The sequence below is a fragment of the Brachyhypopomus gauderio genome, chromosome 9 (assembly GCF_052324685.1).
Source record: "Brachyhypopomus gauderio isolate BG-103 chromosome 9, BGAUD_0.2, whole genome shotgun sequence".
Lineage (NCBI taxonomy): Eukaryota > Metazoa > Chordata > Actinopteri > Gymnotiformes > Hypopomidae > Brachyhypopomus > Brachyhypopomus gauderio.
The window spans coordinates 7,165,964-7,183,027 of NC_135219.1; the positions used below are offsets into that span (position 1 = coordinate 7,165,964).

The following is a 17,064-nucleotide window of genomic DNA, read 5'->3' on the forward strand; positions in this document are numbered from 1 at the left end:
GGACATCCATAGACGCAGACGATGCACGTAGACTACGTCAACACATGCCCAAAAGGGAGGGGCCAGGGTCCTCAACGTGACAGACGCCCCCTCCAAGGGCACTACCCGTCCCGGGGTGCCAACAGGACCGAGTGCCCCGAACCCACGACGATGGGCGAATCCGACGCGCTCAGTCCTGCGTCTGGGAGGTGATTGCCCTTGGCGAAGCGTCCGTCACGAATCGCCTAGCACACCCTCCCTGGGAAGACCGGGGAAAAGACGTTAGACAGGTTGAACGGGACGTTCACAAACATACACACAGGAACGTTAACACATAGAGGAACAAACGGGAAAAATGGGTTTGGTATACACACGGGAAGACTCACAAACACTGGGACACACAAACACGTAACAGGCGCCAGACTACGCGCCAAGAGGAGAGCTAGGAGTGGAGGAAGACCGGGGGCTGCCGGGGCTGCGGCGGACGTGTCAGGTGCAGTGCGCCCGGCGGACCTGCCAGGTGCCTACGCCCGCGTAGGCGCCCGGAGCAGCGCGGTCGGCGTAGGCGCCCGGAGCAGCGCGGTCGGCGTAGGCGCCCGGAGCAGCGCGGTCGGCGTAGGCGCCTGGAGCAGCGCGGTCGGCATACTCCCCATACGGGCCGCCTGGGGAGACCCCTTCAGTCTCCATGCTCTCCTTGTCCTCACTCTGGGTTCTCTCCATGAACTGCTCCAGGCTGCCACCCCGGGAGCACTCCATCTTCACCTCTCCGGAGCGTTCGGAGGACGGACTCGCCTCCGGTCTCCAACTCCCCTTCACGGTCCCCGCAGAACACTCTGAGGGGGGCGGACTACCGTCCTCCCCTGAGTACAGTTCGCTGTCCGTGCACTCAGAAACGCCTGAGTGCACGGACAGAGGACGATCTTCCTCTTCCTCCTCACCGTAGTCAGAGGGGTATGCGGAGCGCTCCAACGGCGGGTAGTCCTCGTCGTCGTCCTCCTCCCCCTCCTCAACGGTGGAAGCGGGACCTACAGGCGGAGGGAGGTAGTCCTCTTCCTCGGACTCCTCCTCCTCTCCCCCGTAGTCCACAGTGGACACGTCGTCCAGCGATGGGGGGTAGGCCTCCTCCCCTTCCCCACCGTAGTCAACGGTGGAGGCTTCGCCTATCGACGGAGGATATGCCTCCTCCTCCTCGCCCTGCTCCTCCTCCTCCTCGGAGTCCTCCTCCCCAAACTCGTTCTCCGAGGTGGACTCAACAGCTCCGTAAACACCGGAGTCCACCCCTGGCGGTGAGCGAGAGCGAGATGGAGAGGAGTGTAGCTCCCTCCAAATTCTCCTCGCGCCCTGTCGGAAAATCTCCGCCAGCTCGGGGTTACTCTCCTCTACCCTCCGGGCTGAGGCCAGCTGGAGGGCGCACACCGGGTCCCTCTCCAATTGTTCTGGCGTTGGCGAGGTAACGCGGCGCGGGGGAGAGGAGGAAGAGCGGTGGTGTCGCTTGCTTGGCTTTTTTCCCTTCTTGGGCTTTGGCTTGTAGCCTGGCATGTTCGGGTGTCTCTGGTCGGCTCGTCGTTCTGTGATGCGCGGGTCGTGGTGAGGAATGAGACACGGAATCCCTCGATGGCAGCAAACGTCACGGTTTATTTTTAACAAGATTGCGCAATAGCGCACGGAGAACAATAAACAGTCACAGCAACATGTGGACATAGACAACGACGAGCACAGGACTCTGCGCGAGCGCACATTAAATAGACAAACCACATTAGCCCCACGTGATTACGAGACAAGTCACAGGTGATACTGATTATTCACACGACATGCCATAACCACGGACATCCATAGACGCAGACGATGCACGTAGACTACGTCAACACACGCCCAAAAGGGAGGGGCCGGGGTCCTCAACGTGACAATTGGCTGTTGTTTCCTGACCTAAACATTTTATATTTATACAATTTATAAACATTTTATATTTATTATATATATATTATTTTTATTTATTTATTTTTTACTCAAGGGCATTTACAGGAGAATAAATTGCTTTTTCCATAATCCAAAAAAGTTTGATTAACCAGATTTAAAACAAAATTCACACTATACATCAAGTAGCAGATAGTGGTTGTACATCAAGTTACCTGTATTAAGCACATTACAGTCAGCATAATACAAAAAATATTAGATAGACATGTACAACAATAAACAGTAAATAGCAATAAATATGATCAGTGGAACAGATAGAACAGAAATAACTGGTGTAAGACCACACCCCAGCCACCAGGCTTCTGAAAACTGCAGACACCAATGTAGCTGTACCTAAGTATTGCTACACATAATAAGATTCAAAATAAACTAATGAAATACATTAGAATATAACCTACCCGCAGAAGAAAGTTACAAAATTGTCAAGCATCAGTTCATAGTCTTCCTCACCATCATCCTTAAGCTCCTCTGCAGGGAAAGAAGTTAAAACAACAAGGTCATAAATTAATTATATTTATATCAACTTTGAAGAGTTCACATTTAATTAAGTTTAAACTAAATTAAGTAGTGGCTAAAATTGGCTAATGAAAAAATGGTTTGATTCACTGGGGTTTGTTTACCAGCTGTTTTTAGTATCTGGGATAGAATGTCTTTTGGGACATCCTCGCCATTTTCTACAGCTTTCCTCCTCTGGTTAATCCACTTGGCTCCAGTTGTGCGCAGTAGTTTGACAGCATCTTGTATCTCCTGCACTTTCGTCTTGTTCCAGGGCAGAAACTGCAAGCAAAGATATAGCTATTTACTACTTTATCTTTAATCTTAATTGATTTTTGGATGACATAATCTTGTTTCAGTGGTGAGAAAATAAAGATTGTTCTCACTCTAAAGAATGGATCTCTAAAGTAGTGCAACATGCCCTGCAAACAGAGCTCTATTGCTTTCGGGAATGGTGAGTCGGGATTTTTCAGTAAATCTAAGTCAACCCCAAAGGCCACCTGTCAATTAAAAGCAGAGAAAAAATAATCTTGTTATTAGAACAGTAGGAAACAACTGCTTGTATGTTGATTAGGCAGGTGCTAAAACAAAACCTTTCATGGCTTCTCATGGTATTATCACAATGTGGAACAAAAAAAAAAACAACAAAACCAAAAATAAAATAAATACAATTATAAGAATAATTATACAATATACAAATATAAGAATAAGTATTGCTTCCTTTTGAACAGTTTTTTGTTTTCTGAAATCCAGTTTTAATAAAGAGTTGTCCACACAACCAACCAGTGTTGGGTAAGTTACTTTGAAAAAGTAATTAGTTACAGTTACAAGTTACCTTGTTTAAAATGTAATTGTAGTGTAACTTTTCTGATTACTTTTGAAACGTAATGTAACTAATTACTTTTGGATTACTTTTTGATTACTTTACGGTTTAAATGAGTATTGACCCATGATCAACATTTAATTTTTGAGAACTGACAGTGTGAAACTTAAAAGAGTACTAAGCTGAGAGGGAATTGCTGACAGGCAATCACAGGAGGTCCACAAGAAGAGATGCCTGCACCAGGCATGTAAGATTCTCAGACTATTGTCATCAGGCCATACTCTTTTCTGCTCCTCCCCCAGGGCTCTACCATTTTCAGTTTGCAGACTAACACAAGCAGGTTCAGAAACCACTTCTTTCCCACAGCGGTCACCTTACTGAACTCTTCCCAAAGACCATACTTTCCTTCCCCTCTATCCATATCTTACTATCCACACAACATCTGTACAGTGTTCCTCTTCAATCCACATCTGTATAGCCCTATCTACAGTGGTATAGGATAATCTGTATGTTATCTCTGTATGATTCCATCTGTATTTATCACATTTATTTATATCATATATTTTTCTTTGCCCTGTGCATTGCCATACATTACACACACATGCATTTCCCTAGGTAATTTATCTACTCTGCACATATATATTAACCATCTTTACTTACACTAGCTGTAACTAACTGCATTGTATCTCTAAATACTGCATTCTATACAATCTGCACGTGTTGCACTTGATTAGATACCAAACTGCATTTCATTACTTCATACAAATTTAATTTAAATGTATTGCTTGTCGAACTATAGGTCTAAGATAGGTCCAATGATACCAATTGGGTAGGTTAGGTCGTGTCATAGACATCGACAAACGTTTTTCCAACACCAAACAGTCATAAATATTCATTTGATACCGTCTGTCATTGTCTATAATAGTCATGTATGATTTCAACGAATACCTGTTTAGGACTTTAAACAGCTAATTTGGTTAGCCTGTAAATCAAGCTAGCATGCTAAAGGACAAACACATTCAAGTGAATGGTAGTAGCTAGCCCAGCAGGTAGCTAACTATGGAAACCACAGTGTTTGACGGTCAGCATGCCTTACTGTTAGCTCGCTTACAACCTCAATACTGGTTGCCTTCTAGGGTTGCCACCTGTCCCGGTTTTCCCGGGACTGTCCTGGTTTTCACGTCGCTGTCTCGGTTTTCCCTCTTTTTAATATTCGGTCCAGGCAAAAAAAATCATTTAATGTCCCAGTTTTCACTAAGTTAGTTCAAACGACTATTTAGACTGTTTCTGCACATTTTAAATCCGTCTTTTTTTCTCGCTGTGTCCATTTTACGTTCGCCACCCCCCGTCAACAATCTACGTTCGCGTGTGACGGTGTTCTTGTTTTTTGTCAGACCTAGGTGGCAACTCTTCTGATCGGAAATAAACCTCCAAACTCCGAAATTTACACAAAGGCTTGGCATAATCACAAATAGTTGCCGATGGTGGCACATGGTTCACATTTATTGACAACACAAAAACAAAACAAATGCTCCTTAAATGTCCAGTGCTTGAAGGCGTCTGTCATTATTGCTGCTTGAGCTGAAACTGAACCGCGCGCTTGCTGCTCCAGCACAGAAACAAGCGGAAAACGGCGATATAGGGCGCAAAGCAATAAAAATATCATTAAATATTTCGCAAAGGTTTTTGTTTATATTTAAAAAATGTAACTAAAATTGTAATTCTTCATTTTTCCAGAAGTAACTGTAACTGAATTACATATTTTCTCATTGTAACTGTAACGAATTACAGTTACACTTTTTTTGTAATTAAATTACGTCACGTCGTTACATGTAATTCGTTACTCCCCAACACTGCAACCAACACACACAACCCGAACCCTAACCATAGCTTAAGTAGTTTTAATTTAAACTTATTGAAATAAATAATTTTTATGTGACGTAGGACCACGGCTCCAGTAACCCTGGCCACTCTTTTGGCCAGGGCTTATACAAAACACATATACATACAACCAGTGGCGCAAAAAGGGGGTATGCAGCATATGCGACGCATAGGGGCGCTGCACTAGAGGGGGCGCCAAATCGATGCCAGAAAATTATTTGTCGAGTTGGCGAGGGGTGGGGGGTGGGGGTGGAGTGCGGGGGGCGCCGATAGTATGTTTGCATACACCTCAGAAAGTATGTAGTTGCAACCCTGCATACAACCCCACTAACTCCTCCTCAAAAATAATTTACGGGGCAGCCCCGCTGTGGGGATTTACATTAAACAATATACGCCCACGCTAGGACTAAACACAAGCACGCAAGACCAGACAAACAACAGAGGTGAGCACTAATGCGGTCCAATCATCCATTCACCGCTGTGTCACATAAAGTACGTGACATAAACAACCTCTGTTTCAAATGAAACATACAACAAACAGATATCACACAGACAGACACTTACGAGAAATGACCACAAGCGAAGGAGAAAGTAAAGGAGACTGGTGGCTTCAGAAAGTTGGCTGGTTATTCTGTGATGGGCAAGGAGTGCGAAATAAAAAAGGAAGCAATCGTGCCAGTTTAATGGATAAAGTGCACAAATACAAAACCCGTGACATAATGCAAATTAAGTACACAATAGTTAGCAGTCAACTGGTACAAAGACCTGACATATACAGACAGACAAACGAACCTCAGGTGTTGGGTCTGCTAATAGGCCCCGCCCACCTGAGGGACAAACGCAGGACAACATGAAATACTGCTGCCGCAGACACAGGCAGCCGGAAGGGGGCCTCCATACCGTGACAGAAACTGTAGAACTTTGAACAGATTTTACAGATGCGCTAGTGTCACGTAGGGCTATGCCCCCTCTCCTTGCTGTCACTCTGGTGTCTCTGTCCCTCGTGTTTGTCTTGTTCCCTGCTCCTTGATCCCGCCCAGCTTGTCTGTTTGTCTGTTGCCCTGGTTTCCCTCTGTCTGCCACGCCCATGTCGTTATCGTCCTCGGCTGTGTCTTGTTAGTCCCATATATATATAGTCCCTGTATTTTCCATTTTGGTATCGGTTGTTTGTGTTCCATGCCTCGTTGTTTCCCCCGCAATCTCTGTGTGTTCCTGCCTGGTCTGTGAGTCCTTGTTCGTCATGCCTGTCTACCTGTGTTATTCAGATTGCCTCCCTGTTATGACCCGTGCTTGTTTAGATGACCACGACTATGGAATTCCCCTGAATAAATCTCGCTCTCCTCAGCATTTGTGTCCGTCTCCTCGCTCCGCAGTGCGTGCTGCGTTACAGCTAGTTTCTTGTCATACCACTGCTGCTTAAATTCGGGGTGTAACGGAGTGACAGATGCAGCAGACACAGGAGATAGCAGCAGACACAGGTGCTGGGTTGACTTTAATGTCCATTTCCATCACACAGCACAAACTCAAAGCAAGTAGTTAAATGCAAGAGATCAGAGGAGCAGATAGCGCTCTGAACTCTGAAGAGAGTCACTAAAACTTGGCCTTAAACGGGTAGAGCGCAACGTCAGAGGGCAGCAGCAGGTCCGGGTAGGCACAAGCAATGCACAGCGATGTTAGGCAGGACCTGTGGGCTTAAAAAGAGGGTGACCGGAAACGAGGGACAGGTGCACAGAATGATGAGCAGTGTGAGCAGTAGGCGGAAGATTGTGATCTAGGGAGTGAATGGGAGGTTGGAGTGTTGCGAAGTGGGCGGCTCCCCTGTGGAGCCGGATCGTGCCTACCGTGACAACTAATATATGTTACTAATGATAAAGTGTGTTTAGCAAAAAGAAGGTTCAGAACTGATCCAGCTTGTAGCAACTGTGGTAGAGTATTTATCGATCATCAGTGAATCAAAAACATTCAAAAACCCAACAGCAGAAAGGACAAATTCTTTTTACATTTTTATCTCATTATTCTGAACAGATCTTAAATAATTATTAAGAGTTGGGAGAGAGTTCAAATAACTTCAAAACCTTGCAAATAACATCCAATGTGACGCAGTTGACCAGCCGGTGCATGTTGGCAATTGTATCCTCTTCAGCTATCTCCTCCAGATGCTGCATTAGACACTCGGCCCTCTCATTGAAGGTCTCCATTAAGCCTCGGAGATAACTGTAAGTATTGACAAGATCAGCTATGGTGCATCTGCCTTGCACACTCAGGCTGTCTTAAACAGAGGTGTGAAAAAAACAGAACACACGAGCTGCTGAAGGCAGGGTCCATGATCCTGCACTGCTTGTACCAGACATCGTGGTCCATTGCGGTCACCAGTCCATTTCCTAAGAACCTGCAATGCAACTCTTCTGCCTCTAGTGTTCTCCAGAGCTGACATATTCACCCAACTACTATTCACAACACACTCACGCAGCTCAGGTAATTTTTGAGCTCTGAGTAACAAAATATGTTATGTTGTTCTTTGAAGTAGCAATCTAACATTAATTGAGTTAGTAGCATCATATTTGGTTAGGGAAAGATTTAAAAGCTTACATATGCTCTAAATAAAGTTATATAAGAGTAATGTTGTATTACTATTATATAATAAACACAAAACGTGGAATATCTGCATGAATAAAAATCCATTTAAGTCCTTATTATATGAAGCATCCTACCTTAAACCAAACAATGTGAATAAGCCTTTGTAGACAAAAGGATCTTTGGAATACTTGGGGGACATTAAAATCTCCTACAGGAACAAAACAAAGAATGTGACTTATTGGGCTTACACTGTGATGTTTAAGTCAGGGTAAAAATATGAAGTAGAATATACACCTTTGTAGTCTCAGGGCAACTAACCACCAATGACACAGAATGAAAGCCATTAATTCTGTACACTGAGCCATATTTTTCAGTCCTGTAAAACAGGATAAAAAGCGCACATTGCAAGGTGGTTACACATAAATGAATACATAGCAAGACGTGTGTGTGTGTGTGTGTGTGTGTGTGTGTGTCTGAGAGGGGGGGGGGGGTAAAAGTGCCTTTGACGAACACTGACTTTACCATTCGAGGAATACGTCATTAAGAATTCTATCCGAGTTCGTTTCTCTCCGGAATGTCGGTAAATGGCCAAGGAGAAAGCTATGAAAAGATGTGTTTATAATAGCCTGTTAACCTTGCCGTATAGTAGGCTGACAGCTTTATGTATACTGAATCTATATGATTTAACTGATTCTGACATATGGACAAAGCATATGAACTAAATAACGGCACAGAAGTAATAACAAATTAAGGATTCTTACTTGTCCCTTGGCGGTCCAGGTATATGATCATATTTCACATGAATATGTCTCACATAAAGACAATATCCAACAAATGCAATAAAAACTGCGCAAATCATATAAAAAGTTAGATACGCGGTCCATTCCGCAACTGTCATGATCGATGTGAATTAAGCGCCAGAAGAACTCCGAGCTCCTGTTGACTAGCGTTAATGATTCCATGTGGTAAAAAGTAGGGTTACATTGTTATTACGTGCAGCTTGTCCAAAGCGTCGGCACTTCCGTATATGATACTGGGTAAAGGTTATTTGGAGATTTACATTTCTTTTATGACGAGGAACACCGCCACAGCCCAAAACGCTGCTAATTGGGGACTCAGTCATCAGAGATGTATGGAGCAACAGTATTAAGGCCTTTTGCTTTCCTCGTGTTACTGTCTGTGAAGTGATACCCATGATTCCACACATATTGCATGGCCATCCAGCCACGGAAAGACTGATTGTACATGTCGGCTCTAGCGATGTTTACAAACAACAGTCTGAGATACTGAAACAGGATTTTAACCATCTGCTCGACATTCTGGAGTTTTCCTGGTGTGAAGTGTTCATTTCTGGACCAATACCAACTGCACGTCGAGGCAGTGGTCACTTTACCAGACTGCTGGCTCTAAACAGCTGGCTCACTACAGCTTGTGCACATCGGAAGGTAAACTTCATTGACAATTTCAACATCTTTTGGAGGCGTCCTGAGCTTTTTAAACCTGATCAGCTTCACCCTAACAGGGCTGGGACTCAAATGCTTGTGGATAATCTAATGTATGGAATCACTCACATGCGGAATCTGCACCCAACCGCCAGCAGTAACGTCAGTAATGTCAGTCAAAGGAGCCCATCTCCTGTCAGAGAATCTGTCCACAGTCTCAGAGGTAAACTCCAGGAGATTGAAGAGGTTCCACAACACTACAGTCTGCAGTCTTGTAGGAACTCACCTACTTCTCCTGCACACTCAGTGATTTCTCAGGTCTGACACACTGGAACCCATGCTCCTAGTCAGTGCTACATTCCAGTTATTTTAAATAGCCGGTGGCATGGCTCTCAGAATCGAAATAAAAATGTAATCAGAAGAAAACATAAGGGTACAAAACATTGTAACAAACAAAATTTGATCCCAGTGAAATGCACAAGTGATGTAAGCGATGCTGATCAAACACATCAAGTCTTCAAAGTCTCCTTACTAAACGTCCGCTCACTCACAAACAAGTCTTTTGTAATAGCTAAATTAATTGAAGATTACTGTCTGGACTTTCTTTTTCTAACAGAGACTTGGCTTGATAGCAATGGAGCAATAGTGCTAAATGAAGCTTCACCTCCCGACTTTAACTATTTTAATGTCTCCAGGGTAAATAAGAGAGGTGGTGGTGTTGCATGTTTTTACCACAAAGCATTCCGCTGTAAGCAGATCTCATTAGGGGAACATCCTACGTTTGAATATCTGGCAGTACAACTCAACAGTACTTATTCAGTTCTTTTGATTGTTATCTATCATCCTCCCAGACTACATGCAGATTTTCTTGAAGATTTTGAAGAAATGCTTTCAAGGATTTTAATTGATTTTGATTATGTTTTAATTGCTGGGGATTTTAATATTCACATGGATATATCCACAAATCCAATCACTTCAGAATTCATGAGGATGCTTAACTCTTTTGATCTCATACAGCATGTATCAGGCCCAACTCATAAGCATGGCCACATCTTAGATTTGGTCATTTCTAAACGTATAGAGGTTAATAATACTGAAATTACTGATGTTGCAATCTCTGACCATTTTGGTGTATTTTTCAACATGTCATTATCTACTAGAACACTCAGTGAAAAGCGCACAATAACCAAGCGTTATCTCAGTGATGGCAGTGCCGTGGCCTTCACAGACATGATACAGTCCCTCCCTCCCCTCTCAGAAAATGGGAATGAGCTAGTTGAAACATTCACACACAGAGTTAGGAACTGTATTGATGCTGTGGCACCAAAGGTAACTAAAATAATCTCTGGTAAAATTAAGATGCCCTGGAGAAACACTCCATCTATTGTAAAATTTAGGCAAGATTGTAGGCAGGCTGAGAGACGTTGGCGAAAGTCAAAATTGCAAGTACATTTTGATATTTATAAAACAGCATTGCAGAATTACAACAGTGAAGTGAAATCAGCAAGGAAAAATTATTTCTCTACCTTAATCAATTCATCCAATAATAACTCAGCTGTCTTGTTCAGAAGCATAGATCAGCTAGTAAACCCCACCTCCTGTGGCTTCCCTGAGACTGTTTCAGTTGAAAAATGTGAGGAGTTTGCTATATTTTTTAGGGACAAGATTACTAGTATAAGGCAGAACATAGCAACAAGCACTAATAGACCATCCACCCTTATATCAGTTACTCAGCCTAACTTTAATATGTCTTATTTCCAAGAAGTTGACATGGTAACACTACTTGATGTGATTTCATCACTAAAATCCTCTACTTGTGAACTGGACCCTTTACCAACAAGCTTTTTCAAGCAGGTTCTGAGCTCATTAGCAAATGAAGTTCTAACGATTGTTAATCAGTCTCTGCAATTGGGAGAATTCCCTAAATTTTTTTAAACTGCAATGGTTAAACCACTACTAAAGAACAGAAATCTTGATCCCACAATTCTTAATAATTATCGACCTATATCTAACCTTTCCTTTCTTAGCAAAATCATTGAAAAAGTAGTGTCAATCCAGTTGAATGACTATGTCAAAGTAAATCAAATAAATGACACTTTTCAATCTGGTTTCAGAGCTCTCCACAGCACTGAAACAGCCCTAGTTAAGGTAGTAAATGACTTGAGATTGAATAAGGATGCAGGCAAACTCTCAGTCCTTTTTCTGCTAGATTTAAGCGCCGCTTTTGACACCGTTGATCATGAAATACTTCTTGATCGACTACAGAGCTGGGTAGGCCTTAGTGGCTTAGTCTTAGACTGGTTTAGATCGTACCTAACTGGGCGTGATTACTATGTAGCATTAGGTACCTCTTCCTCCACACATCAAAAAATAACTTGTGGCGTCCCCCAAGGATCAATTCTTGGGCTGTTACTATTCAACCTATATATGCTTCCGTTACCACACATCATTAATAAACATGGTATTAGTTATCATCAATATGCAGATGACACTCAACTTTATATTTCGCTAGAACCTAAAGCCCTAAAATCAATTTGCTCACTGTTTGACTGCATAGATGATATACAGACATGGATGTCTGACAATTTTCTGCAGTTAAATAAACAGAAGACAGAGGTTCTTGTTCTTGGCAGTGATTCACAAAGGAATGATGTCCAGACTTATTTAAATCAATGCATTCATCACATCAAGGCTAGATTATTGTAACGCTGTTCTATCTGCTCTTCCAAAGAGCTCTATTTCGCACCTACAGCGAGTTCAGAACGCGGCTGCAAGGGTTCTGACCCGCAAGAGAAAGAGAGATCATATTACACCTGCACTCCACTCACTGCACTGGTTACCTGTCAGCTTTAGAATAGATTTTAAGGTTCTAGTCATGGTTTTTAAATGTCTTCATGGTCTTTCCCCTCTTTACCTAAGTGAAATGATGGTTAGATATGTTCCAGTCAGGTCTCTCAGGTCTTCAAACAGTAATCTACTGGTGATTCCTAAAAGCCGATTAAAGATTGGCGAGGGTGCTTTTAGCCACTATGGCCCAAAGCTCTGGAATTCTCTTCCTGAAGAGCTCAGAGGCATTCCTTGCATAGTTTTAAGAGCAGTCTCAAAACATTCCTGTTTAGATCCGCTTTTAGTTAAGAAACTCTATCTTAATAGTTTTATCTTATTTACTTTACTTTTTATTATCTTACTTCACTTTTTACTTTTTATGTTATTTTAATATTTTTATCTTTAATTTCTTTTAACATTTTCTTTTTGTCTTTTTGTCTTTGTCTTATCTCCTTTTAATGTTTCTTTTATTTATACTGTAAAGCACTTTGAGTTACATGTATGTATGAAAGGTGCTATACAAATAAAGATTATTATTATTATATTATTATTATTATTATTATGTGTACATTACAAAGCGTGCAACATAAAATGCTAATTTGTACACGTTTTTTAAATCCTAATTGGTTGCTCATACATGCGATCTTAAAATATTTTATGCAATCACATATGCTTATGTACGGAGGGGACATGGGTAAAAAATAAAAATTAAACGAGGGAACGTTTTACCATTCGAGCGCACGTTTTCTGTAATTTGTGCTCACGATTTATTCGTTCGTGCGCACGATTAACAATTCGTGCGCACGATTAACAATTCGTGCGCACGTTTTGTTTTAATCGTGCGCACGTTTTAATTAAACTCATGCTCACGATTTAGTAATTCGTGCGCACGTTTTCATTCATTCAGCAACATTAAAATTAGTCATAAATGTTCATTAAAAGACTTAGAATTCGCTTCAGATGCCGTTTACTGATTGTGATTCCCTGCTGTGCAATGGAAGCTACAATGTCCTCATGACGCATAAGCAAATAAGACCTAATAAACGTATCTCTGTTCATTGTGGCATAAATCTAAACAATCAAAGTATATACAGTTTCAGGGAACTGTTACTGCCTCTCTCCTTGTATCTGCAATGTATGCGCTTAGGCCAGTAGGGTTTGCAAATGAATGAATGAAAACGTGCGCACGATTAAAACAAAACGTGCGCACGAATTGTTAATCGTGCGCACGAATTACTAAATCGTGAGCACGAGTTTAATTAAAACGTGCGCACGATTAAAACAAAACGTGCGCACGAATTGTTAATCGTGCGCACGAATTAATAAATCGTGAGCACGAATTACAGAAAACGTGCGCTCGAATGGTAAAACGTTCCCTCGTTTAATTTTTATTTTTTACCCATGTCCCCTCCCGGGCTCGGTACTTATACATATGATAACCTCCAATTAACATAAAGATTTGTGTAACTAAATCCAAAACTTTGAGGAATGATACTAGCACCTAATCTAACCAGGTTTCTATTCGAAAACATTATGTGCATTTATGAAAAGTCGATTTAAGTGTGAATTATGTGAAAAAAGTGAATTATGTATGTTCCCATACACAGTTTGTGTTTTATGCACTTCTGGTGTTTTCTCAGAAGTGTGTTAATTAGGTGATGCGGAAACGGGTTTGAGGAATTGAGCGGCCAGGTGTAGGATTTTTATTTATGACATTTAACTACTCTATCTGCTTTCCTACAACCAAGGACGGAAATAGGTGCATTAGAAGGATTAACTTGCGTGAAAACAAAATATAGTTGGTAAAAATTTAAGGGAACACACTTCTCAAACATCTCAGTGTAGGTTATTAAATATACATAATTAACTTTATAAAGTTTCTTGCTATAAACAATAGCCTGGTTTGTAATGTAATGTGGGGGTGCAGAGAGCAAGACGAAGAGGCGAGAGCAGCTAGAGTATAGCTTCTTTATTTATTCGATAGTTAGAGACACACACTTAAATACTAAGATGACAACAAGAGACAGGTGACATGAATAACACAGACACACACACACACACATACACACACATCAGAACACACATGGAAGTTTATATATGGACAGGTACACATCAACAAATACATTGACACACCCAAAGGGAGGAGTCAGGGGCTGTACCATGACATAACCCCCCCACCACCACCACCAGGAGTAGCTCCTCCTGGACTCACAACGAAGGGCAGTACCAGAGTGCTGATCCGTTGGAACCCTTTCCTGGGAACTGCCTAAAACAGCCTCCCTAGGGACATAAAGGGGAACATAGAAGAAATGAACACCGGGACAGGGACTGTTCCCTCATACAGGTGACACTTCTACCTACTCCTACCTACTGACAACTCCTACCTACTGACAACAAACAACTGACAACTAATGACGACAAGACAAACACTTAAATACCAAGACAACAATAAGGGACAGGTGACATGAATAATACAGACACACATTGGAACACTCACAGAAGTTAATATATGGACAGATATAGATGCAAAGACAAATACAAGGACATGTCCAAAAGTAAGAGTCAGGGGCTGCACCATGACATATCAGAGGTTGACTATAAACATGTACAGCAGACGCGATACTTTATAGGGAATTGGTGTTAGCATACATTTACCTTTATCTGATACTATTTATGACCTCATGCTACCACAAGGGAATTTGTCCATATGTATTCTGCTGTTGTTTATTATTATGATAAATATCATAATAAAATTGTCATGAGGTACACCAATGCTCCATGATTAAAAAAAATGTGTACAAACTATTTTTCACAGTACATGAATATATATGAATATAAAGTATATAAGTAAAACTAAAGAAAATGTGTGCGTGAAAATAAGTCCGTACATATGTGGAACTCCAGAACATCTTGCCACACATGACGCGAAAGAGAGAGCCATAGTCCAACAGGGTCACACTACATGAAACTAAAAATTCAATTGCCCTTTCTGTCTGTAACATGCGTCACATAATCCAAGCATGCAAAATAAGCTGTTTCATGAAGATCAAGTTTGCAATGTTTCCAATGCTTTTTGAAGCAAGTTTGTTCTTTTGCATTTAGCAATTTTGTTCTCAAAAGAGCGATTTCTTGCCTTCTGTTTTGCAGAGTAACTTGAAAACAAACGTTAGAAATAGGGTTGCAGCGGTAACCGGTTTCACGGTATACCACGGTATTAAAATACACGGTTATCATACCGTGTGCGTTTGCTTATTACCGGTAAAAAGCAAGCCAGCGGAGAAACTAACCCGCGCATGCGCAACTCCGCTCTGGTTCAGCTACTCAGCACAGCGGTGAGAATGGCAGAAAGCGTATCAGACTTAACAATTTTTTTAACAAAAAAAAGCTAAACTAAAGTCAGCGCGAAAATGACGTAATCGCGGTGGCTCCGCCCGTGCGCGAGGGTCTCACGCGCTGTCGATTCGCGAGGTCGTGCACCTCTCGAATTTTGTAACTTTGCGCGCGCCGCGACTCAGCGCAATGAACAAAGTCATGTTTGCAGGATTCATACACCTTTACAAGGTGGAATTAAAGCACTTGTACGTAACTTTAAAGGTCCGTTTCAATATCTCCCAGCACCTTAAACTTAATAAAGTTAAATATTTATACATATACTCGAAATAATTCGCTTTTTCATCACATTATTTAATGGTTGTTTATTTTCAAAACGCCCAATCTTAACGTCTTCACGTTTTCTCATGTTTCATCCTGGAATTACAAGAGGCTCGTATTTGTTAACGTAATACGAGAGAACTGTGCGGAGTCGCGCTATGGTCACTAGTGAAAAGAATAAACCTAGCTTTTTATGGTCCTTGCTTTCACTGGATGTGAAAGACGCCATTAATTTACATGCGTTCATTTTCAAATTCTAACGTGCCTGTTTTTCATATGTTAAAACCAGACTCGGTGTGAAAGCCTTAAAATAGAAATCTCTATTGTGAGGGTCATGTCAGAAATAAATCATCTCTTTCTGCAGTATCTGGTTATATTCTAACTTGGCAGTACAACGGACGTTTACAACAGTTGTTGATCAGACACTGACCCAGGCTGAGTTTATCAGATATTAAATAATTTAAACTTAAATAATTGTACTGAAATCCATGATTTAGGTTTCTCTAATTTTGCAGTATTTATATAAACATGTTTACAGCTTATTTTTTTTTAAAGGAGGCATTTTGTATACAATAGTTCCAGGTTTCTACAATAAATAGTTAATTGAACAAAAAAAACTTGTAATTTCTTTAAGGGTCAGTGTATCTTTTAATAATATACAAACTAACTGTGATACCGTGATAACCGTGATACCGCGGTATTTTCTGAGACGGTTATCATACCGTGAAAATTTCATACCGTTGCAACCCTAGTTAGAAAACATGTGAAAACCAGCTGTTTTATGAAATTATATTATGTTAGCAATGTATCCAATGCATTTCCAAGAAAGTAAACCTGGAAAGCCCCCAAACAGTGTTTCTGAGCATAAATTAGAGCTATAATGCATCTTTTGCAGAATGACTTGAAAACACATATTTTGTTAGAAAACTTTTCATGTGAAAACAAGTTGTTTAAACATGTTTGCAATGTTACAAATTCATTTCCAAGCAAGTAGTAAGTTTTGCATTTAGGCATTCAAAAGAACGTTTTCTGACATTGTTAGCACCCAGTGTTTCTTTCATCAAACCTGCATGTTAGCTACGTCAAGACCTTTTTGAGTAGTGCTGTGGTCTCATGTCAAATGTGACGTTTTCTGTACTCAATTCCATTTTGAATCCATTTTGAATCTTCCAGTGGTCTAAAACCACAAATGCTTGTACGCTTGTTGCAATGCCCTATGTTTTCTTCTGTTTCTTCCATTAAACCTGCATGTTACCTACGCCAAGACCTTTTTGAGTAGTGCTGTGGTGTTTGATTAAGGTTTAGGGGGTGCTGGCAAACATTTTTTGTCAGTTATCCCCCAGCACTCCGGCATAAGGTGAGATTCCCATACCAGGAGTCAAACCCGGGCCGCCTGGGTGAAAACTAGGAATCCTG

General features: G+C 41.5%; 1 protein-coding gene across 1 annotated transcript in view; it reads right to left on the bottom strand.

Moving 5' to 3' along the window:
• Window positions 1–8,672, bottom strand: part of LOC143522853 (cholesterol 24-hydroxylase-like) — a 28,365-nt gene extending 19,693 nt beyond the window's left edge. The window contains exons 1-10 of the mRNA XM_077016750.1: window positions 8,491–8,672; window positions 8,252–8,329; window positions 8,024–8,105; window positions 7,864–7,937; window positions 7,455–7,541; window positions 7,228–7,366; window positions 2,835–2,948; window positions 2,574–2,730; window positions 2,352–2,421; window positions 967–981 (exon numbers count right to left, since the gene is read on the bottom strand). Coding sequence (XP_076872865.1) covers window positions 967–981; window positions 2,352–2,421; window positions 2,574–2,730; window positions 2,835–2,948; window positions 7,228–7,366; window positions 7,455–7,541; window positions 7,864–7,937; window positions 8,024–8,105; window positions 8,252–8,329; window positions 8,491–8,627 — 953 coding nt within the window. The 5' untranslated portion in view covers window positions 8,628–8,672. The remainder of the gene's footprint in view (window positions 1–966; window positions 982–2,351; window positions 2,422–2,573; window positions 2,731–2,834; window positions 2,949–7,227; window positions 7,367–7,454; window positions 7,542–7,863; window positions 7,938–8,023; window positions 8,106–8,251; window positions 8,330–8,490) is intronic.
• Window positions 8,673–17,064: the final 8,392 nt, after the last annotated feature.